We start from the raw sequence: 23,531 nt of genomic DNA, 5'->3' as shown, positions 1-23,531 counted from the left end.
TGCTTGGCAATGGCACAATACTTTAGCCTTGGCCTATTACTGTAGTTGGAAGTGATGGACGTAAAAAAGTAAGAATAATTGATATAAAAAAGTGAAGGTTTTTATTTTTTATTTTTTATTTTATTTTTTAAAAAAATTTATAATAATTTATTATTTGAATAATAAGAGAAAGTAATAATGTTGATAATTTAATTATATGATGAATAGTAAATGACTTTGGTTAGGCCATTGCCAAACACACCCATGAATCGAGCTCTCTCTCTCAATTATATTTCACATATCTTCCTCTTAATTTCTGACAAAACCAACTTGATCGCCCGTCTTATAAACGAGAGAGAAAAACAAAAAAGAAAAAAAAGAAAAAAAGAAGCAAACTTTATCCTTATTTGGAAGATTCTCACATTTTCTTAGAAATGTTAATCAACCGTAAATTTTGAATCTTGTGAACCCAACTTATATTCCATTTTTCAATACATGAAACCTAGAGGAAAAAAGAAAAAAAAAAGGTGAAGAAAGTTTATTGTATAATTCCAAGAGCTTTTATCAACCGAGCTTGCTAATACATAATTATTACAATGAATTTATTATTATTTTGAGACCTACAATGGGCTTATTAGACAAGTGAAAAATGAGCCCAAAATCTTCATGCGGATCTATTCGTAAAAATTCCTTAGCTGTTTCTGCAACCGCACTGATGGTTTTTACAATGACAACGAGCACAATGTACATTACATTTACCTTCACAATCATCATAATTTTTGCAACTGGAGGGTACTGTTCTTGGCATTCTTGCCTCAACTCCCAGTGGTAAACCTGCATATACAAACCATTTTAATTGTTAGTATATCCAAAACTCACAATCCTTTTTTTAAAAAAAATTTCAATTAGGTGCAGTAGAAACCAACATATCCTATAGTTTTTTAAAGGTCTAGATTAAAAAATTTGTTTCCTTTCTCATGAAAAAGTTAAAATTAAATATGAATACTTAAAAAAACTACTGCACCTATACTATAATTTTGTTTATAGCACAAAATCCAAATTTGAGTGTTAAATTTGCAAGTAAAATCAGATTGTGAGAACTATAAGAGCACGAGTTACCAGTTGCAATGAGCAAAAGGATTGCCACAAAAGCCAGCTTGAGTACAGATTTCTTCGTATCTTTTTGATGGTGAGCCAACATGGGTTCCTTCTCTTAAGGATATACAAATTACAAATACTTGGCGTAGGGGCTATATATTTATATACATTAAGGGAAGACATCATTAAACAAGGTTTCTTAGAATATATATATATATATTTTCAAAAAATCGCAACAAGTATTATCAAATTATGGTTGGGGTTTTTGTAATATAAGCATTTATCACTTTTCAAGCACAGAAACGTATTACAAATAAAGGTAATTTATAAATATTTTATTGGTAATATAATATAGTAAACATGTACGTAGTAGATGAAAATTAAAGCTTCAAATAACTCTTCCACAACAAAATATGGGATTTGATTTTCCAATAACAAGAAGTCCGCGTGAAGCCTATTTAAATTTAACATTTGCGAGTTAAATTAGAAATTTTTTTGTACTTGACATGACAGAATGATGATGGCTGTAGAGCTCACTACTTAATGTTGTCGCTAGTTATTACGAGACTAGTACTATAAGTATTTTAAGATTAAAATACTTACAGATAATAGTTAATAATGAGTGTCTGTAGTATTATTACTTTATTTTATCCTTTAATCAGATATGTGAACTCAACCTTGAAATGAACGCCATTTCTTTCCAATGCATGCGTTTCCTGACTGGGCAAGGCAACATATTTATTGATAAGCTTCTTGCCTACTGTTGAATAGCTTCTTTATGCCAAATGGGCAAAAATTTGGTAGAGCTTAATCCCAACAAGTGTCATAACAAATAAAAAATAATTGGTTTGAAGAAAATTTTCTTCAACCTATTTTAATAAATGCATGTATACATATGAGTATGCATGTATACATATATGCATGTGCATAAAAAAGCAAATCAACAGTAAATTTTGAATCTTGAGAACCCATCATATATTCCATTTTTCAATACATGAAACCTAGAAAGGTGAAGAAAGTTTATTGTATGATTCCAAGAGCTTTTATTAACCGAGCTTGCTAATACATAATTATTACAATGAATTTATTATTATTTTGAGACCTACAATCGGTCTATTAGTCACATGAAAAATGAGCCCAAAATCTTCATGTCGATCCTTTTGTAAAAATTATTTGGCCTTCCGTGCAACCACACTGATGGTTTTTACAATCACAATAAACACAAAATGCATTACATTTGCCTCTACACTCATCATTATTTCTGCAATCGGAGGGTACTATTCTTGGCTTTCTTGCCTTAGCTTCCAATACTGTTAAACCTGCATAAACCATTTTAATTGTTAATATATCATAAACAATCACAGTAGAAACCAACCTATGCTATAGTTTTTTAAAGGTCTAGATTAAAAATTTGTGTTTCCTCTTTCTCATGAAAAAGTTAAAATTAAATATGAATACTTAAAAAAAAAAAACCTACTGCACCTATGCTGTAATTTTTTTCATAGCACGAAATCCAAATCCGACCGTTAAATTTGCAAGTAAAATGAGATTGTGATGATTGCAAGAGGCCGAGCTAGTTACCAGTTGCAATGAGCAAAAGTATTGCCACAAAAGCAGCTTGAGTACGAATTTATTCATTTCTTTTTTATGGTAGGCCAACAAGGTTTCTTCTCTTGAGGATATACAAATTACAAATACTTGGCGTAGGGGCTATATATTTATATACATTAAGGGAAGACATCATTAAACAAGGTTTCCTAAAATATATATTTTCAGAAATCTCAACAATTTATTATCAAATTATGATTGGGGTTTCTGTAATATAAGCATTTATCACATTTCAACTACTGAAACGTATTACTAATAAAGGTAATTTATATATATAATTGGTAATATGACGAAATTTTAACAATTTAATTTAAGTACAACTATACACGCATGATTGGGACTATTTATATGCATTAACGAAGGCAACATTAAACAACAGATCAAGATTTTCACAAATGCCGATAGTTGTTATCAAATGAAATGATTGATATTTTTTGTCATATAAGTATTTACTATTTTTCATTGAAAAAAAAAATGATAAATACTAAGTTAATTAGTACTTAATTGGTAATATGAGAAAATTTCAACCATTTAATTTGAAATCAACGATACAACCATAAGAGTACAAAGAAGGCTGGTGGGGTAGTCAAATAAAATATTGTAAATTTTGTCATTCAACTTTAATGTTAAGATAATATTACTCTTTATTTTACACTAAATGGATACTCTTAATTTCGATTGAAATGGAGAGAATCCTATTCCGGTAAAATATAATATAGTAAAAATGTATTAGATGAAATACACTTACAATAAATGAGAATTATTTGTGTATTATATTTTATTAGAAGGAAAAAACTTTTTATATTCAAGTGATATTTCTTCCCGTATAACTCAGGAATGGAGATAAAAATCATCTTGGGTATCCATTCATAAAACGCAAATCTATCCATAATCCATTAGAATGTTATATGATATATGCAATATAATGTGACATTGAAATATTGTACTGCCACTGCCACATCACATGATGCCACCCTTGAATTCTAGGTGTTTTTTATTTATTTATTTTTGTTTATTAGTAGTATTATAAAATAAATACTATATATATTTTATTTGAACTAGAGATAACCTATTCTCCACCGATCATTCAGTAAAACCATGTTTGCTTTTAAATTTTTGGTATTAAAACTCAATTTTTATGGCCTTCTTTTTTTAATAGAAGTTTAAAAAAAATTATATTATATATGTACCAACTTTGTCTTTTAATACTGTTTACCATGTTTTGAAACACATCGAATAAAATCTTCAAATGCTTGTCAATAGTTGATAAAAAAAAAAAATAAAAATAAAAAAAAAAAAAGTCTACAACCAGTATTAAGCTCAGAGATAAGATATAGATATTGAAGAGTATTAGTCAAAGAGAATAACTACTGACATGGCATCAACCAAGTCTTTTGTGCTCTCCAATAAGAAGGGGACATATCAGCCTATCACACCAAATAACAATAACACAAAAACACAAGATCAAAATCCCTTTTGCTCCATTTCAATCGGCAAGAACCCCACCGAGCCACCACCGATTCGCCAAACAACGCCTAACACAAACGGTTTCTTGCCACTGGTGTGACATCCCACATCGCCTAGATATGGAGATAGAGATGTGTTTAAATGTATACTTACATTCTTAATGACAATAACGCATTTTAAAGCCGTTATGGTCATGATCCCATCAGAACTCTGCAGTTAAGTGTGCTTCTGCGAGAGTAGTACCAGGATGGGTGTCCTCCTGGGAAGTCTAGTCTGGGGGAGCCAAAAGTGGACAATATTATGTGTCATTGGGGTTGGGTGTTACAAGTGGTATTAAAGCCATTGCCCAGTATGAGATGAGGGGAGCGTGCACAAGCCAATGAAAGGTCGCTAGCGAGCACTCGTTGGGAGGTCAAAAATGGGCTAATCTCATGAGGGTCGCTAGTGGGGATGATAGGTCCTAAGATGAGGTGATTGTGACATCCCATGGAGTTGGAGATGTGCTTAGATGTATACTTACATTCTTAATGACAATAACGTGTTTTAAAGCCATGATGGTCATGATCCTATTAGAACTCCGCAATTAAGCGTGTTTCTGCGAGAGTAGTACCAGGATGGGTGACTTCTTAGAAAGTCTGGTCTGAGGGAGCCAAAAGCGGACAATATTGTATGTCATTGGGGTGGGGTGTTATAGCTGCTCCATCAATGGGTGTTCCTTGCCAACGTTTATGACCATGAGGTTGTTGGGTCGGTCTTCAAGTCCCACACCCACCACCGCAAGGGGAATTTGATCTTGCCTCCACATTTTGTTTTTTACACTTTGGATCCCTTGTCTCACTTTGAATCTCTTCACTGATCTGATCCATGGACAAAACAATTTGCAGATTGATGCTTGTTTAGTTGAGGTTCGCTTAACCTAGTGAACAACTCTTTCTTGGATGAACAAACCAACGTAGAGACTAATCTGGAGAGGATTTCTTCATAGTTAGATGGCTTTCTCCCACATGGTGTCTGAATAAGCCATGGATTTTGATGATTTGGGTTTTGGCATTGTTGTGAGATGAAAATTTCAGTTTTTCATTAATGGGGAAAAGGGGTTTTCAATGGTGGAAGACCAAAAAAAAAAAAAAATTACGAAATTACCGATGGTGGAGTAGCGCCGGAGGAACTGTCGGCGTTAGACGGTGTTCAGTGGCTGGGGTTCTTGCCGATTGAATAGAGAAAAGAGACTTATGTTCCTATGCTTTTTTGTTATAAACATTTGGTGTGATAGGCTTATGTGTCCACTCTCTCTTGGAGGGCACAAAAGGCCTAGTTTATACCACGTCCTTATAGAAGTTATTTTATAAATTAAAACATGTTAAAATGATTGTTTCCATAAATATAGTTTAAAATGAAAATTATAAAGGGAAAAAAAAAATAGTAAGAAGAAAACTTGGATTTTGATTATCGAAGAATTAATAAAAAATTAACATGAATCTATGATATTATTAGTGCGATACATGTTATATTTTAATACAAATAAAACTCATATCATAATTATTATTATACCTTAATTTTGAAGTTGCAATTTTATTAAAGAAAAAACATATAACGGTAGTATAAATTGAAAAAAATAAATAAAACCCTGCAAAAACAGTTAATACCTAATCACAATTTTTATCAAAGCAGCACAAAACATAAAACAACCTTTATCAAATTGCAACAAAGGTAGAAAGTATGAACATTGCTAATTCATATTAACAATACAAAACATAAATGAAGTCTGAACGTTTTCTCAAAAGAAGGAAAAACCTTAATTGTTATATTCAAGGGATATTTCTTCCCCCCCCCCCCCCCCCCCCCCCCACCAAAAAAAAAAACATTGATATTTCTTCCCGTATAACTCAGGAATGGAGATAAAAATCATCTTTGGGTATTCATTCATAAAACACAAATCTATCAATTAAAATGTTATATATTATGTATGCAATATAATGTGACATTGAAAATATTGAACTGCCACATCACATGGTGCCACCTTTGAATTTTAGGTCCTTTTTTTCCATTTTTCTTTTTTCACTATTAGTAGGACCAATGTTACTCTTCAAATCCATTTACCACACAAATTTCATATAGGTTGAAGTGATGTGTTTTAAGTGATTAACATGAGAAGTCATGTAAAACATTCAACATGAGCCAGTATGAAATGGATGTGATAAATGAGTGTGAAGAGGAAAATTACTACTATTAGTACAAATAAAAATGATATATATTATTTTTAGGTGAGGGGATCATCAACATTGTTCTTGTCATTCAACAACTGGATCTCTTCAAATACTAGAATTTTGCTTCTATTATTTTGTTAGTTTTGTATAGGTGGAAGGCTTGCAAAGCCTTTAGGAGTCTAAATTATAGTGCACATTGTTTAACTCGATGGACAGCTTCCAACCTAGTGTTCGGGAGCATTCTAGATTGGTCTCCTATTATTTTTCAGTTAGAATAAAGAGTAGGGAAGACCCCTTTGTAACCTTTTCCCTTATTAGCTTAGGAAAAAAAAAAAAAACAAAGAATGTGAGATTAGGGTATAGTTACTATAGTATATCAATAACATTATTCTATTTAGTAGAAAACCATAATTAATTGTCATTATTTTAAGAAAATCCTTGGTATTTTTTGTGGGTTAAGAGGGGAAGGTTGTGTTGGGTTAATTTGGGGCTGGGTTTGGTTCAATTTAAGGGTGTGGGCCCATTTGAAAATTCTGGGTGGGCTATTACTAGAAGACCTGGTTGTTTGGTTCAGCCCACTTAGAAAGAAAGTATGTGAATAGAACCGGTTGTGGGAGAATAAGGGGAATAGGGATCCGAGAATATTGTTCTTGCCAATCAAAATCAGATTCTAGCTTTATTAGGAAAGATGAAGAATAAGTTTTCATTGAAAATAAAATGGCTATTTGAATAGTGCCGCTATATGTAGCATTTTTTTTTTTGTTTTTGGCTAATTTAATAAAATATCTATTTTGCATTTTTTTTTGACTAATTCAATGTGGAAATTTTTTTACAAATTTAATTAACCATTTCAAACAAAAATATTATTTAGCTCCTCCATTGTGAGTGTTCTTACACCTTTAGCTTAAGCATATTATAAATGATATTCGATCCACAGAACTTGTTGGAATTTGCAAAAATCGGTGATCACATTTTTAAAATTATTTTCTATGTAAAACTTGGGGTTTGAAACATATTTGGAAAATTTTGGCTCGGGTTGAAAAGTGCAGTCTAGTTAGGAAAAATTAGGAATAGATCATATTGCGTTGGTTTTTCCTTTGAAATTATGCCGTCCATTAGCGCCACGTAAGTACTTTTACTACATCACATTAAAATAATATTTTTTAATAATTTAATTAAAAAATCAAATCTAAAAAAATAATAATAATAAAATAAAATAAAGTTAGGAAAACGTCAATTTTGATGGTCTTCGTTTTAGCCCATTAAACACACGGCCCAACCACTGAAACCTAGCCACGTGTATTACATATGCCTCCAGTTTGCTTGTCAGGTAGGCCAGGTCGGTATGATGAAGAAACTTACCCAACTTGAGCTTCAGATTAGGCCCATTATTTGTCATACCTTTTTATGTTTGTAAAACTCGAGTGCTTGGTATTGCTTTTTAGTCACAGAAAATGTGTCATGGTTTAAAGTTTGAAATCCTATTTTATTCATTAATTAGGAGATGCCGAGATAAATAAAAAGTGGTTGTTATCTTATTTAAATGGTATAGAAAAGGTATATAGAAAATTATTGGAGTAATTCTAGAAGTCACTCTTGTGTTCCTCAAAAAATGATGTGACTTTTAAAATCACCATTTGTGATTTTAAGAGTTATATCATTCATGGAAAGACACAAGAGTGACTTCTAGTATTACTAATGCAATTTATTTGAATAGTAAAGCAAAATGTAGTTTAACTAAAAAAAAAAAATCTAAGAAAAGTTGCTGCTAATACTCTAAGAGAGTATGCTATATGTGACATTTTAGGATTTCTCGCTACATTTAGGCAAGAGAATGAGATTTAAGGAATCTATTCCTAATACTCTTAGTATAAAACAAATTAAGGGAAAAAAAATGACAAATTAAAATTTTTAAAAAAAGTATGCATGTTAACAGAGAGATATGGAGGACATTTAATAATTAATAGCAACTAGGCGAAAATAAATGTTAATAGGAACATTAATTAAGTATGAAACCATGCAGCTAATATCGTATTACAGAGATCTGGATTTAGATATGAATACTACAAAAAAGGCAAAACATTTAATCCTATGATTTCAAGGATTTCAGTTTCTTAAGATCATGAAAAGTGAAAACTAATTCTGTCTACTTAATTGTTTGTAGCTTTTCCATGCATGAAAGATTGGGCTCAGCAAGGTATCGCAAGACAAACAACAGCTATTACAACTGCAAGTGCAGTTTTTATACTGTTGCCTCTGGGAGGTGGAGAGACTTTATATGCATAAACAACAAGAGGCTGATCAGTTAATCGCAAGAAATTATAAAAGAAAAAAAAGTACATTTAAAATTAAACATATATTAAGCCAATGAGTAAAAGAAACTGGGAATAGGCAAAACCTTGGTTACTTGGTGGGCCGATCGGAACACTGCATCAAAAATGAAATAATAAATAAATATTGAACAAAGAATTAAACGAAGAAAAGGAATGATCGAGAGTGAGGCTTACATGTGTGGTCTCGGACTCGGATGTACCTTGGGCATGGGACCAATCAAATTATTATTGGACAAATCCCTAAAAAAAAAACAGAAAAAACCTTATCAGTATTCAGAAATAAAATTCAAAGTACTGAAGAAGCAGTTAGTTTTAATCCTGTTGTATAACAGGTATCAATTCTTTTTAACCAAATGATATGGTATATATTAAACAAAGGTTTTGAACTACAAAGATATCGCAAGAAAGATAACGTAAAAATAAATATATAGATGCTTAGTAGGTCAGATTGTGGATGACTATATCAAACTATAAAGATAAACAGTTTTTGTTATTATATATATATATATATATATATATATATATATATAATAGCAGAAATCCCTCTTAGAATATATAGCATAGAATTGCAAAATGTGACGTGAACCCATTTTTTTAAAGGATAAACCAGTTTTTTAAAATATAATTTTTTAACAGTGATTAACCCATCATTTGTTAAAAAGTGAACCGGTTTTTAACTTAAGAGTGAACCGATCATTAAATTGGGTTGAGTTTTGTAGGAGCATGACGTGAAATGATTTATTTGATTGAATTAAATATTGAGTGAAAGATTTTGTTTTATTTGTATTTACAAAAAAAAAATAATAAAAATTGTTATTTTGTATTGAAATACATACAATAGGTATCACACAAATATTATTAATGCCTTAATAATCAAAATTCGAATTTTCCTCTTGCTAATTTTTTTTTTCTTTGTACTTATTTTCATTATAAATTACACATATGGAAACAAATATTTTAACATGTTTTATTTTTTATGGATTAAAAAAAATTAAGTGTATTATGATAATATATATATATTTTTTTGGTGATATATACATTCATGCAATATTTTGTGTCACTATGTTTAGTAATGTACTGATGTATAACTTTACTACAGTTACTATTAGTAATGTCATTTTTCCAGATAAATTCATGAATTAATGTAACTTTCTAAAATGATTTCTCTCTTTATGATTCTTTTCGATTCTTTTCGTTTTGCTAAGAAATGTTTAAACTTTTCAATTATTGCATCTTCTTCAAGGTTCTTGTCTGTCTTTCTCTCTCATCTAATTCTCTCTATGATTTTGTTTGATTCTATGCAGAAATTCTTATCAGCCCTCTCTCTGACAAGGAATATATGGAGTTTATTCGGTCAATGGTTTCTGTTTTGCTCTTCCTTTATATTATAATCTTAACTATAGTTATCCATGTGCTACTTAATACATGTTTCATAGTTACCATTTGAATGTGTCAAAACTTTTTTGTTCTTTAATTTGATTCATCTGGTCTATAATTGTTTTTGGTGGATTTTGCTTCTTTTTTTTTTTTTTTGGGTTCCATTTGGTTTTTGGAATTGTGCTGTAGTATTTCTTTAAGGTTTCAATATGTGAAAAGCACGGAATGTAACTCATTAGAAGCAAAGCTTTATTTATGCACTTTCTTTTTACCCTGTGTTGTTCTCTACAGCAAAAAGAAAGTTGCGGTTGTTTGAGTTGAAAGGCCAACAAAGAAACTTCTTCCCCTTGGTTGTTTCTATATATTAGGTGTTCATTAGATTGATCATGTTATATATGTAAATTCTAAACTATCATTCTAAACTATCATTCTATTTATTGATTTTTTCTTCCTTCAACACCTGCTTCTATGTTTATTTAAGTGTGATGTACAATTATATATATTGACAAAATAGTGTTTGGTGCTGTTTGATGTTCAATATTTTGTTTACAGTTAAATTGCTAAAGTTGTAACTTGAAAGTCTAAATGTTGTTTTGAAAAATCTAATTGATTGCTATTTTTATCTTACACCTTTCTCTCCTATATCCTTTTTTTTTGTCAAAATTATTATTATTCTTTTTTTTTTTTTTTTTCTCAAGATGTTACATTTCCTCGAAAAGCTATTCGAATTTAAATAATAATTAAAAAAAAATTATGCGTGCATAACTTGGGTTCAATGCTAGTGAATCAAAGCACATCAAAAGGAACATATTTATATTACTTACAGAGACCGAAGGTTTGGCAAGTAAGACAGGTTACGGGGAACTTGACCAACCAGAAAATTGTGTGAAAGGTCAAGCGTCTTAAGTTTTTGGAGCCTCCAGATCCCAGAGGGAATTGATCCGGATATACCAACATTTCTTAGGATCCTGCAAAACAAAATATTATTAGTCTTCATTCTCTCTGGTTCTCCTGAAGAGGCTTGCAGAATAGAATATTAACGAATCAAATTAAAGGTTTTCGGAAAGAAATGTACTTACAAATATTCTAGATTTGTTAAGTTACCCAAGTATGGTGAGAGAGTTCCAGCCAAGTTTAGATCAGTTATCCTTCTGCACCAAAATCATAACTCAACTGTTAAAAAAAAAAAAAAAAAAGTCATTTAACATGCTACTAACATGTATGTTGGTCTGATACTAACATGCTACTCACTGAGCCGTCTAAACAATAAAGCGATTGAAAACCGCATGGTGATTCACCGGGGATCCAGCTAATAAGAAGTTTTTCTGAATGTAGGAATGAAGCCCTAATGTGCATTAGTGCCTCAGCTGCAAAGAAATAAATTATTTTAAATAATTAACTTTTTAGTTCTATTAATTGGCCAATAAATTTGCTAAAAAAAACAAAAAACAAAGTAAATGATCAGGCGTACCCTCTATTGCGGCAATATCGGAGGTGTTGCTCATGACATGAGACACGGCCGCCGACACAGTCTTTGCGGGGTGAGAAGCTGTAATCAACAAAGTTTAGAATGTGGGGGGTTAAGGAGGAAAATGGTAAAATTTGAGAGACTTGAAAATCAAATGCATGTGAGATGAATTAGTGAGAAAAACATACCTGCAGATACAATAATCACAGTCCATACGAACAAAGAAACTAATCTTCTTGTCACACTCTCCATCTATATCTCTGTGCTTGCAAAAAAAGAGTCAAGTCAGTAAGAACTATAGATTGTTCTGTGCTTGAAAAGAAGATTGAAGGGAGAGGAAATATAGGATACATATAGTGGCGGAGATAAAGGGACCCTACAGAAATTTTAATTTTTTTTTTTTTTTTAAAGGTAGCTTTTTACATTTTTAAGTCTTTTTCATTATAGGTTTAAAGAAAGGCACGTAAAAAAAATTTCTATCATGTCTCTTTCAATAAAAATACATATTAAAGGTTATATACCGTACATTAGTGAATATAGTGATACAATCACACACAACATTGCATGAATGCATGAATTCATAAAAAAATTCATTATCATAAGACCCTTAATTTTAGTTTGATCCATATAATTATATTAAAACATGTTAAAATTTTTGTTCCCATAGATATAGTTTAAAATGAAAAGAAGTATAATAGGAAAAAAAAATAGCAAGAAAAAAGAAAACATAATTTTTGATTATCAAAGCATTAATAGAAAATTAGAAAGAATTTATGATATTGTTGGTGTAGTACCTATCATATTTCAATACAAATACATCTCATATAATTATGAAAATTTGGGGGGAAAAAAAAACAAAAAAAACCAATTTTTTTTAAAAAAATTTAATTTTTTTTTTTAATTTTAATTTTATTTATTTATTTATTTTTTATTTTTATGAAAACAAAATTTTCCACTCAAAATTAACCCAATTAAATAAATCATCCCACATGAGGTTCAATCCTTAAATATCTCTTTAATGTTTCAAAAGAGTTTTTGTTCATTTTTACCTCCTCTTCATTTCAAAAGGAGAAAAAAACACTTTCAAAAAAATCAGAAAATTCGAGAAAATCTCACCCAAAAAAAATAAAAATAAAAAAATCCAACTAAACATTCAAATGAATTAAAACATAAGACCCTTAATTTTATTTTAATCCATATAAATTGAAACATGTTAAAATCTTTGTTTTCATAAGAGTGTAGTTTAAAATGACAAGAAGTATAAAGAAAAAAAAAATAGCATGAGGAAAACTCTGATTATCAAAATATTAATAAAAAATTGGCAAGAATTTTTGATATTGCTAGTGTAATACCTAATATATTCCAATACAAGTAAAACTCATATATTTCCAAAAATTAAAAAAAAAAAAAAAAACTTAACAAAATATATTTTTAATGAATACAAAATTATAGAGAATATTTCAATATGGATATGCATAAATTGCATGTAATAAGAGCTTGAAATGAATTGCATCATATCGAAAATCAACGAATTAAAAAAAAAAAGTCTTTAAAATTTGTCACTAATCAATTTTTTTTTTTTTCCTTTAATTAAATAATTGACTGCCAAAAATGAAAAATGTTCGTAAGTTCATTTTGAACAATATTTATTTACTCAACAACATAAACTGACATATTAAATAATTCTCCTCATTAACAAAATTTTCAATAAATATTTCTTTTACACTAACAAAAATAAAGAAGTACTGTACTAAAAAAATGAGAATGTTGATATATATGTACCTCATTCTTGTTAGCATGCACATTTTGTAAGCAAAATAATGTTTGTAGTTTTATATTAAAAAAAAATGGCATGAATGATATTGGAGCACCCTAAAAACAGAAACATTAGTGTTTGGTGCTGTTTGATGTTCAATATTTTCAAACAGTTTATGCCAAATTTTTCTAAACTTCTTCAGTATTTATTAACTTTTTCACAACGTCTTCCCCAGGGTTATTTTCTAAATGAATATCAAATTTTCTAACAGTTTATGCCAAATTTTTCCATTAATGTTTCTATTTTTAGGGTGCTCCCCTCCCTTGGGGGAGGCCCGAATGGCCACCCCCACCACAGGGGGCCACCCCTGTGGTGGCACCGCCCATCATAAATGGCAGGAAAAGAAAGCAACCCATCATGAAAAGACTGCAGCTGTATAACAAAAGGCACAAACTTTAACACGCACACACAACACACTGAGCAAACCCACATCAAACAACTACAAACACACATCAAATGGCAAAACCCAGATAAGAAACTGAGAGACTGAAACAGGTAGCATATTGTGTGTTTGTGTGCGCGTGTGCAAGTGAAGAGAGAGAATTAGACCCACATCAGATCAGTTAAAAAAGGAGAAGAAAGGAGCAGCCCATCATAAAAGTAAGCAGAGATTGAAGAACAAAAAGTCAACAAGAGTTAAGGGTCATTACAGGGAGAGTGGGAAGCAGCCGGGTCAGAGGAAGTCCTGCTAACGGGAATGAGGAGCTCAGGAGGAACAGGAACAGCAGCCATCATGTACTTGTATTTGTATATGATGGGGGTGGCTTTCAGGGGTGGCCCGCGAGCCACCCCAGAGGTGGCGGCGGTGGCTCCGGCCACCTCTGGGGTGGCTCACGAGCCATCCCTGTGGTGGGGGTGGCCATTCGGGCCTACCACAAGGGGTGGCTGCCACCGACAGCCACTCCTCAATTTTCTGTTTTTTTGTTTTTTAACTAATAATAATAAAATTAAATTAAACTTTTAGTGTGCGGGTGTGTGGAACATGTTTCAGAAAACTAACGAAAGAAAAGATAGGAAAATAAATTTTTTTTTTGGGATTAACAAATAATAATAGTCATGCATTTCTCGTAAGTGCTCGAGTTCGAAAGAACTCAGAATCAATGATAGTATAGCAATGATGAGAACAGGTTACTGAAATCAACTGCAAAAGGAAAATGAAAAAAAAAAAAAAAAACTCACAAAAAGATTTGCCATAAGATTTACCTCGGGTTTCTGTCTCTGTCTGGCTGTGTGAAGAAGAAAAAAGAGATATGGGTAAGGAGAGCAAAGTAAAAGGGAGGGGGGAATGAAACTTAACGAGGGAACTATGATTTGGTAGTTTCTATTCTGTTGTGCCTTTCCCAACGTAGAATGACAATCCTACGTATAAATAACGCAAACAAATAATTGTCTTCAGTTTTAACTTGGTCCCATCCCATGTGATTGTGTACGGAACTTTATTTTTATTTTTTATTTTTTATATTTGGCTTAATTATTTGGGTATGACCTTTTGCACTCTTGGATCCTTATCTCGTTTTCAATCTTTTATGCATAGAAAGTCACGTAAGAAGCTTCTTCCTAAAATGGAATGTATTTACTTGGTATCAGGAATCCACTTACTTGGCGGCCAGAAGCCTGAGATGGGTATGTTTAACTTTGGCTTTTCCATTGCGCCCAACCATCCCTAGATTCCCTTTACAAAAGGAACACTCACGCGTGCATACCCATCTCTTTTAATGTCTGTGCAGTGTGCACCTAGACAGACTGTCCCCACGGTGTCGTTTTTGGATGTTATCAGATCCACGATGATAATTATTGACCATATTAAACCCTGAAAATTCAAAACTTTGGTTGCTGGCCTGCATAGTAAATATTCTGAAAACATAATAAAAGAATGTTCATTAACTACTCGATCCACCAATATTTTTCTTTAATTATGTAACAAATATAACAATTACAAGATCGAATATGATGATTACATAAAAATTAAAAAAATAAAATAAAAAAAGAAGAAGAAGATTGCATGCATCGCCATCAAACTTTCAGTTGGAATAGTCTGTAGCAATGAACATGATATGGTAATACTCCTATTTCTCATCTAATTTCGATCAGTGTACGTTTATTTGCCATCTAGATAAACGTTTTGGTACTGGAGCTTAAAATTTATTCAAACGAAAGAAATTGAATTGGCTTTAAAGCCGGTACACAAATAAATGTATTATGAGTTGAATTAATTACTTAAGAGAAATCAAAGCCAGTGCTACCACTAAATCCTCAAGTACCTTCGGCAACAGCATTCATGAAAACAACAACGCCATATATCTTTTAGGCCACTAGCTAGTGGGTTTACCACCTGGATAATAAGCTTATTTATAAGCATGTGTATTTGCACGATAGGCTGTGACGGAGATGGGGTGGCCCGTGTAGGCCATGTACCCAAACACACGGAAAAAAAAAATATAAGGTATATATATATATATATTTTTCTATTGACCCATACCCATTAAAATTTTTGGTCCTTGGCCCTTACTCATACGTACCAAACTTTGTTTCTGTCCCTGCACCAGATGTGAGGTTAGGATTGAAAAGTTTGACGAGTTTAATTAAATTGGTCGAATTAAGATTTACCTAAATATTCTTATACCCATATATCGACGGGAGACATAATGTCTAGTAATTTTTTACATAACCCGAAAACATTATATGAAGAATTCAATACAAAATTAAAAGATTAAGATTGAGGGGTTTGAACCGTTTAATTAAATGAGTCAAATTATATTTGATGTATATATTTTTATACTCATACCTTAACATGCACAATCCAAACCTGACACATAAACACGAATTGCATGCCACCGGCTGATCACGGACACATATATTGTTTCTTTTTACGCCGTCGAATGCAAAGACAGCCCATATCTAGAAATTCATGCTACTGTTTCTTCGATTATAACGAAATTAATTATGTCCACACACCAATGATTATACATGTACATGTTCCTCTATGGCTCTTCTTGCATGTATACGTTGCTGATTCTTTTGATTTTCTGGGAAATATTGTCGTCTTGTTAAAATGAAACGTCTCGGAAGTTCAAAAGAATGGGCAAATGTCCATTCACTATCCAATATATATATATACACACACACGGATGGGAGTACGTGTTCCTTTTGACCTTTATGTATAATTTTAAATGCTAAATTACAATTTTAAAGGTTAAATTGTGATTTTGCAAGATGCTTAAATACGTTGGTAAAAATTCAATTTTTAAATCTCACATTTTAAAATTATTATGTTTTGATCGCACTTTCTAAAATTAAAAACTCAAACCGATCTGAATTATTGCTAAAGAATCTCACAGTTTGTTACGATCGATATGAAGAAATTCATAATACCACATGCAATTAAATATAAAGAGGAATATAAAGAGAAATTGAGACAAGATATTTTACGGGTGGGTCAATATTAAACACATGTGTCCACCACTTTGTTACATCTATTGCTTAATTAATAATAAATTATAATTCAAATAGTTCCTATTTATAAATCAGATTTGAACACAATCATGTATGAGATAATCACAATGAAATATTAAAATCAATTACTATCATATTTGAATTGATATTAGTGGGATCGTAGTGTAGTTTATATAACATTACTCTAAAAAATCAACCAAAACTAATGGTGTGTGTAGTAGGCGCAGATTTCATGAATTAACCTCATAAACATCATGCATGCAAGAATTAAGTCAAATAAAGGAAGAAAAGAAATATATATGAATCCAAAATTTGTGTGGATCGAAGCAATAGTACTGAAGCATTAATCATCAAACTCCAGGAAGGACAGCAGTACAACCGCACTGGCGGTGGCGCTACCTATCTGAGACCCAGAAGCAACATATATGAAGCCCCATGCTGAGGCTAAAGCTTGTGCCCACTTCAAGTATATATTAATGCTAGCTCCATATATATCTTCCCACTTGTTAGCCTTTTTTCGTCTTAATTAATTAAGTGATCAGAAACAAGTTTATTTATGGTCATGATCACATGGCCAAGAGACCGAGGAACAAATGGTATCTTTTCTATAGAGAGAAAGGGAATGATCATGGCATCAGCTGGAGAGAGCTTTGAGAGAAATAAAGCTGTTCTGGACCTGCTGGTGCACATGGGATGAGCTTGAAAGAGGCCAAAACAACATGGCGCCAGCCAGCTGGGAATTTACCAGATACAATACTACTCGGAAGTGTCCAACTGTAGTGATGTTCAACTTTTTAAAGCCATACAATTAAGAGTATTTAAAAACTAATATTGTATATCCTTAGACATTAAGTAATTAGCTTGGTCGGTACTTAAAATGGTCAAATTGCGCCCCTTATATTACTTCAATCTACCATATGACATTTGCTTGTCCCGCACAACCCCTTTTTTACTCTCTCTCTCTCTCTCTCTCTCCGGCCTCCTCCCCCAACGGTGCTGGTGCTCACTCCTCCCCGGCCAGGTCTCTCTCTAACCAAAATAATCTATGATTTGTGAAATAACTCTCTCTAGCTAGATCTATCATTTGTTCTTATTTCCAGTTCAGGTCTCTCTCTGTCCATGTTTTCATCACTTGCAGTAAATTAAAGGTTTTCTAATATTCTTGTTATCTGTCAAGCTTTCCATTGCTCTGTCAATGTTTTTCAAATAATTTATGCAGTGGAAAAAGTGCTTTATAGTGATTTAATTAGCATCCAAATAATCAAAGTTACATAGGCTTCTTCTACCTAACAACATACAGTAGTTAAATAAGAACAAATGATAAGCACTGATCGAACTGGAAATAGCATATATATATATATATATGAATTAAAAAAAATATTTTTAAAAATGAATGAAATTATTTTGGTTCCGATCGAGTTTTATCTTTCTTTGTGAAGAGGCATGTCGTTTAAGCTATATTGATAAATGGAAAAATTCTTGTTAAGTATTTATTTTAGTTGGCCGCTTCTTTTAAGGCAAAAGAATAATACATTTACCCTCACGTAGAGTCATTGTACATGCCTTGTATATACTGTATTTCCTTTTAGTTAGAATTACCAATTGAAGTACGTACTTATATCAACCCTTTTGTTGCATTTTTATTTCTTTAATTGCTTTGTTTTGCTTCTTGTTTCCATTTTCTTAGGCAGCAAGCTGGGTGAATAATGAAACTGAATCTATAAAACAATTATATATTATCCAGAAGAGATATAATTTTGAGTTTGCACAGATGTTTCATTTGTACTATTTAAAATATGCTTCAGATTCTTTTTTCTTTTAGTGCATAAAAAAACTGATAAATATTTTAAAAATAAACCATGAGAGAAAAAGATCCCGAGTGCTGGAATTTGATAGCTGAAATTAATCTTGCCCGGTTATATTGTAAAGCAATTTATCGGTTTTTAATACGTGAAAAGACATTTGGCTTAAAGAACTTTCTTAAAATAGAAAGAAAGACATGTGGGTGAGGGTTCACTGCTGTGTGCTTTAAACGAGGGAGAGGCTGGTGGGAGATGTTGTTCTCTGGTTGGTGTGTTCCCACCAATGGAGCTTTGAATTGCGTGTATTCTTGTTTGGAAAATTGACTTCTTTTGCTCAGTTGTAATTATTTTAAGTTAATGAGACAATTATATCTAACACCACAAAAAATTAGGAATTTAATTACAACCAAGCAAAAGAAGTCAATTTTCCAAACAAGAAATTAGCTTTTCTTTACGGTGGCATGCAAGCTTTTTAGATTGTCATTTGTATACAAGCTAAAGGGGGAAGTTAAGTCAGGTAAGCATGTGGGGGTATAATTGAGAGATTTGAACTTTTTCTATGGACCGGAGATCCAACATTAAAAGAAATGCCACCAATAATTCACACACCAATCGGTAGAAACATGAAACAAGAAATGAAAAGCTTTTGAGTGAAATATAATTCCAGAAATGAAAAGGCAAGAGGCAAAAGAAGAGGGTAAAGCCACCAATAATTCACACACGACATTCAAAGAAAATGAGAGAGAATCAGCACTACTTCTTTAGGGTAAGTAAAGTGGTCTCTTTCTCTCTCTCTCTCTCTCAATTATATAGTTTATTGTATGATTCATAGAGCTTTTATTAACCTAGCTTGCTAATACATAATTGTTATAATAAATTTATTATTATTATTATTATTTTGAGACCTACAATGGGTTTATTAGCCAAGTGAAAAATGAGCCCAAAATCTTCATGGGGATCCTTTTGTAAAAGTTGTTTGGCGGTGTGCACAACTGCACTGATGGCTTTCATAATGACAATAAACACAATATTCATTACATTTGCCTTCACAGTCATCATTATTTCTGCAACTGGAGGGTATTGTTATTGGCATTCTTGCCTCAGCTCCCGGCCGGTAGTAAACCTGCATAAATTATTTTAATTGTTAATAAATTTCAAACTCACAATCCTACTTTTTTTTTTTTTTTTTTTTTTTTTTCAATTAGGTGCAGTAGAAACCAACCTATCCTATAGTTTTTTAAAGGTCTAGATTTTTTTTTTCTCTTTCTCATTAAAAAAATTGAAATTAAATATGAATACTTAAAAAAAATACTACTTCCCCATTTGTGTTCCTAAAAAAATGAGGTGACTTTTAAAATCACCATTTGTGATTTTAAGAGTTATATCATTCATGGAGAGACACAAGAGTGACTTCTAGTATTACTAATGCAATTTATTTGAATAGTAAAGCAAAACGTAGTTTAACTAAAAAAAAAAAAAACTAAGAAAAGTTGCTGCTAATACTCTAAGAGAGTATGCTATATGTGATATTTTAGGAGTTTTCGCTACATTTAGGCAAGAGAATGAGATTTAAGGAATCTATTCCTAATACTCTTAGTATAAAACAAATTAAGGGAAAAAAAAATGACAAATTAAAATTTTTTTAAAAAAGTATGTATGTTAACAGAGAGATATGGAGGACATTTAATAATTAATAGCAACTAGGCGAAAATAAATGTTAATAGGAACATTAATTAAGTTTGAAACCATGCAGCTAATATCGTATTACAGAGATCTGGATTTACATATGAATACTACAAAAAAGGCAAAACATTTAATCCCACGAATTCAAGGATTTCAATTTCTTAAGATCATGAAAAGTACTGAAAACTAATTCTGTCTACTTGTTTGTAGCTTTTCCATGCCTGAAAGAGTGGGGTCAGCAAGGTATCGCAAGACAAACAACAGCTATTACAACTGCAAGTGCAGTTTTTATACTGTTGCCTCTGGGAGGTGGAGAGACTTTATATGCATAAACAACAAGAGGCTGATCAGTTAATCGCAAGAAATTATAAAAGAAAAAAAAGTACATTTAAAATTAAACATATATTAAGCCAATGAGTAAAAGAAACTGGGAATAGGCAAAACCTTGGTTACTTGGTGGGCCGATCGGAACACTGCATCAAAAATGAAATAATAAATAAATATTGAACAAAGAATTAAACGAAGAAAAGGAATGATCGAGAGTGAGGCTTACATGTGTGGTCTCGGACTCGGATGTACCTTGGGCATGGGACCAGTCAAATTATTATTGGATAAATCACTAGAAAAAAAAGGAGAAGAAAAAACCTTATCAATATCCAGAAATAAAATTCAAAGTACTGAAGAAGCAGTTAGTTTTAATCTTGTTTGTATAACAGGTATCAATTCTTTTTAGCCAAATGATATGGCATATATTAAACAAAGGTTTTGACCTACAAAGATATCGCAAGAAAGATGACGTAAAAATAAATATATAGATGGTTAGTAGGTCAGATTGTGGATGACTATATTAAACTATAAAGATAAATAGTTTTTGTTATTATATATATATATATATATATATATATATATATATAATAGCCGAAATCCCTCTGAAATCCCTCTTAGAATTAATATATAGCCTAGAATTGCAAGATATGGTGTGAACTCATTTTTTTAAAGGATAAACCAGTTTTTTAAAATATGATTTTTAAACACTGATATATTAACCCATCATTTGTAAAAAAGTGAACCGGTTTTTAACTTAAGAGTGGACCGATCATTAAATTGGGTTGAGTTTTGTAGGAATATGACGTGAAATGATTTATTTAATTGCATTAAATATTAAGTGAAAGATTTTGTTTTATTTTGTATTTTTTTAAAAAAAAATTGTTATTTTGTATTGAAATACAATAGGTATCACACAAATATTATTAATGCCTTAATAATCAAAATTCGAATTTTCCTCTTGCTAATTTTTTTTTCTTTATACTTATTTTCATTATAAATTACACATATGGAAACAAATAATTTAACATGTTTTATTTTTTATGGATTAAAAAAAATTAAGTGTATTATGATAATATATTTTTTTTTTGGTGATACATACATTCATGCAATATTTTGTGTCACTATGTTTAGTAATGTACTGGTGTATAACTTTACTACAGTTACTATTAGTAATGTCATTTTTCCAGATAAATTCATGAACTGATGTAACTTTCTAAAATGATTTTTCTCTTTATAATTCTGTTCGATTCTTTTTTTTTTTTGCAAAGAAATGTTTAAACTTTTGATTACTGCAACTTCTTCAAGGTTCTTCTCTGTCTCTCTCTCATCTAATTAATTCTATTTGTGATTTTGTTTGATTCTATGCAGAAATTCTTATCAGCCCTCTCTCTGACAAGGAATATATGGAGTTTATTCGGTTTGTGGTTTCTGTTTCGCTCTTCCTTTATATTATAATCTTAACTATAGTTATCCATGTGCTACTTAATACATGTTTCATAGTTGCCATTTGAATGTGTCAAAACTTTTTTATTCTTTAATTTGATTCATCTGGTCTATAATTGTTTTTGGTGGATTTTGCTTTTTTTTTTTTTGGTTCCATTTGGTTTTAGGAATTGTACTGTAGTATTAGGTGTTCATATATTAGGTGTTTCTATATATTAGGTGTTCATTAGATTGATCATGTTATTTATGTAAATTCGAAACTATCATTCTATTTATTGATTTTTTCTTCCTTCAACACCAGCTTCCAACACCAGCTTCTATGTTTATTTAAGTGTGATGTACATTAATAATTATATTGACAAAATAGTGTTTGGTGCTGTTTGATGTTCAATAGTTTGTTTACATTTAAATCGCTAAAGTTGTAACTTGAAAGTCTAAATGTTGTTTTGAAAAATCTAATTGATTGCTATTTTTATCATACACCTTTCTCTCCTATATCCTTTTTTTTGTCAATATTATTATTATTCTTTTTTCTTTTTCTTTTTTTTTTCCTCAAAATGTCACGTTTCCTCATAAAGCTATTTGAATTTAAATAATAATTAAAAAAAATTACCCGTGCATAACTTGGGTTCTATGCTAGTGAATCATGCATAAAAAGAGAAAAGCACATCAAAAAGAACATATTTATATTACTTACAGAGACCGAAGGTTTGGCAAGTAGGACAAGTTACGGGGAACTTGACCAACCAGAAAATTATGTGAGAGGTCAAGTGTCTTAAGTTTCTGGAGCCTCCAGATCTCAGAGGGAATTGATCCGGATATACTAACATTTCTTAGGATCCTGCAAAACGAAATATTATTAGTCTTCATTCTCTCTGGTTCTTCTGAAGAGGCTTGCAGAATAGAATATTAACGAATCAAATTAAAGGTTTTCGGAAAGAAATGTACTTACAAATATTCAAGATTTGTTAAGCTACCCAAGTATGGTGAGAGAGTTCCAGCCAAGTTTTGATCGATTATGCTTCTGCACCAAAATCATAACTCAACTGTTAAAAAAAAAGTAAAGTCATTTAACATGCTACTAACATGTACGTTGGTCTGATACTAACATGCTACTCACTGAGCCGTCTAAACAATAAAGCCATTGAAAACCGCATGGTGGTTCCCCGGGGATCCAGCTAATAAGTTTTTTTGAATTTAGGAATGAAGCCTTAATGTACATCAGTGCTTCAGCTGCAAAGAAATAAATTCTTTTAAATAATTAACTTTTTAGTTCTATTAATTGGCCAATAAATTTGCTAAAAAAATAAAAAAATAAAAAACAAAGTAAATGATCGGGCATACCCTCTATTGCTGTAATATCGGAGGTGTTGCTCATGACCTGAGACATTGCCGCCGACACAGTCTTTGCGGGGTGAGAAGCTGTAATCAACAGAGTTTAGAGTGTGGGGGTTAAGGAGGAAAATGGTA

General features: G+C 31.3%; 1 protein-coding gene and 1 long non-coding RNA gene across 2 annotated transcripts; both read right to left on the bottom strand.

The window, feature by feature from the left end:
- Positions 1 to 8,338: 8,338 nt before the first annotated feature.
- LOC148583481 (uncharacterized) lies at positions 8,339 to 14,682 on the bottom strand. Its single transcript, XM_088511473.1, has 9 exons — positions 14,557 to 14,682; positions 11,726 to 11,797; positions 11,541 to 11,618; positions 11,310 to 11,436; positions 11,149 to 11,220; positions 10,894 to 11,037; positions 8,867 to 8,932; positions 8,758 to 8,786; positions 8,339 to 8,631 (listed from the first exon to the last, which is right to left on the bottom strand). The coding sequence occupies exons 2-9, from the start codon at positions 11,787 to 11,789 to the stop codon at positions 8,549 to 8,551; spliced, it is 663 nt and encodes a 220-aa protein (XP_088367599.1). The 5' UTR covers positions 11,790 to 11,797; positions 14,557 to 14,682; the 3' UTR covers positions 8,339 to 8,548.
- A 5,820-nt stretch (positions 14,683 to 20,502) lies between these two features.
- Positions 20,503 to 22,793, bottom strand: LOC148583480 (uncharacterized). Its single transcript, XR_015909297.1, has 4 exons — positions 22,759 to 22,793; positions 20,845 to 20,910; positions 20,736 to 20,764; positions 20,503 to 20,609 (listed from the first exon to the last, which is right to left on the bottom strand). It is a non-coding gene; the product is annotated as an uncharacterized LOC148583480 (long non-coding RNA).
- Between the last annotated feature and the right edge of the window lie 738 nt (positions 22,794 to 23,531).

This window comes from Corylus avellana, chromosome 10 (assembly GCF_965113065.1).
Source record: "Corylus avellana chromosome 10, dhCorAvel1.hap1.2, whole genome shotgun sequence".
Taxonomy (NCBI): Eukaryota; Viridiplantae; Streptophyta; class Magnoliopsida; order Fagales; family Betulaceae; genus Corylus; species Corylus avellana.
This window is presented reverse-complemented; position numbering and strand designations above follow the sequence as displayed.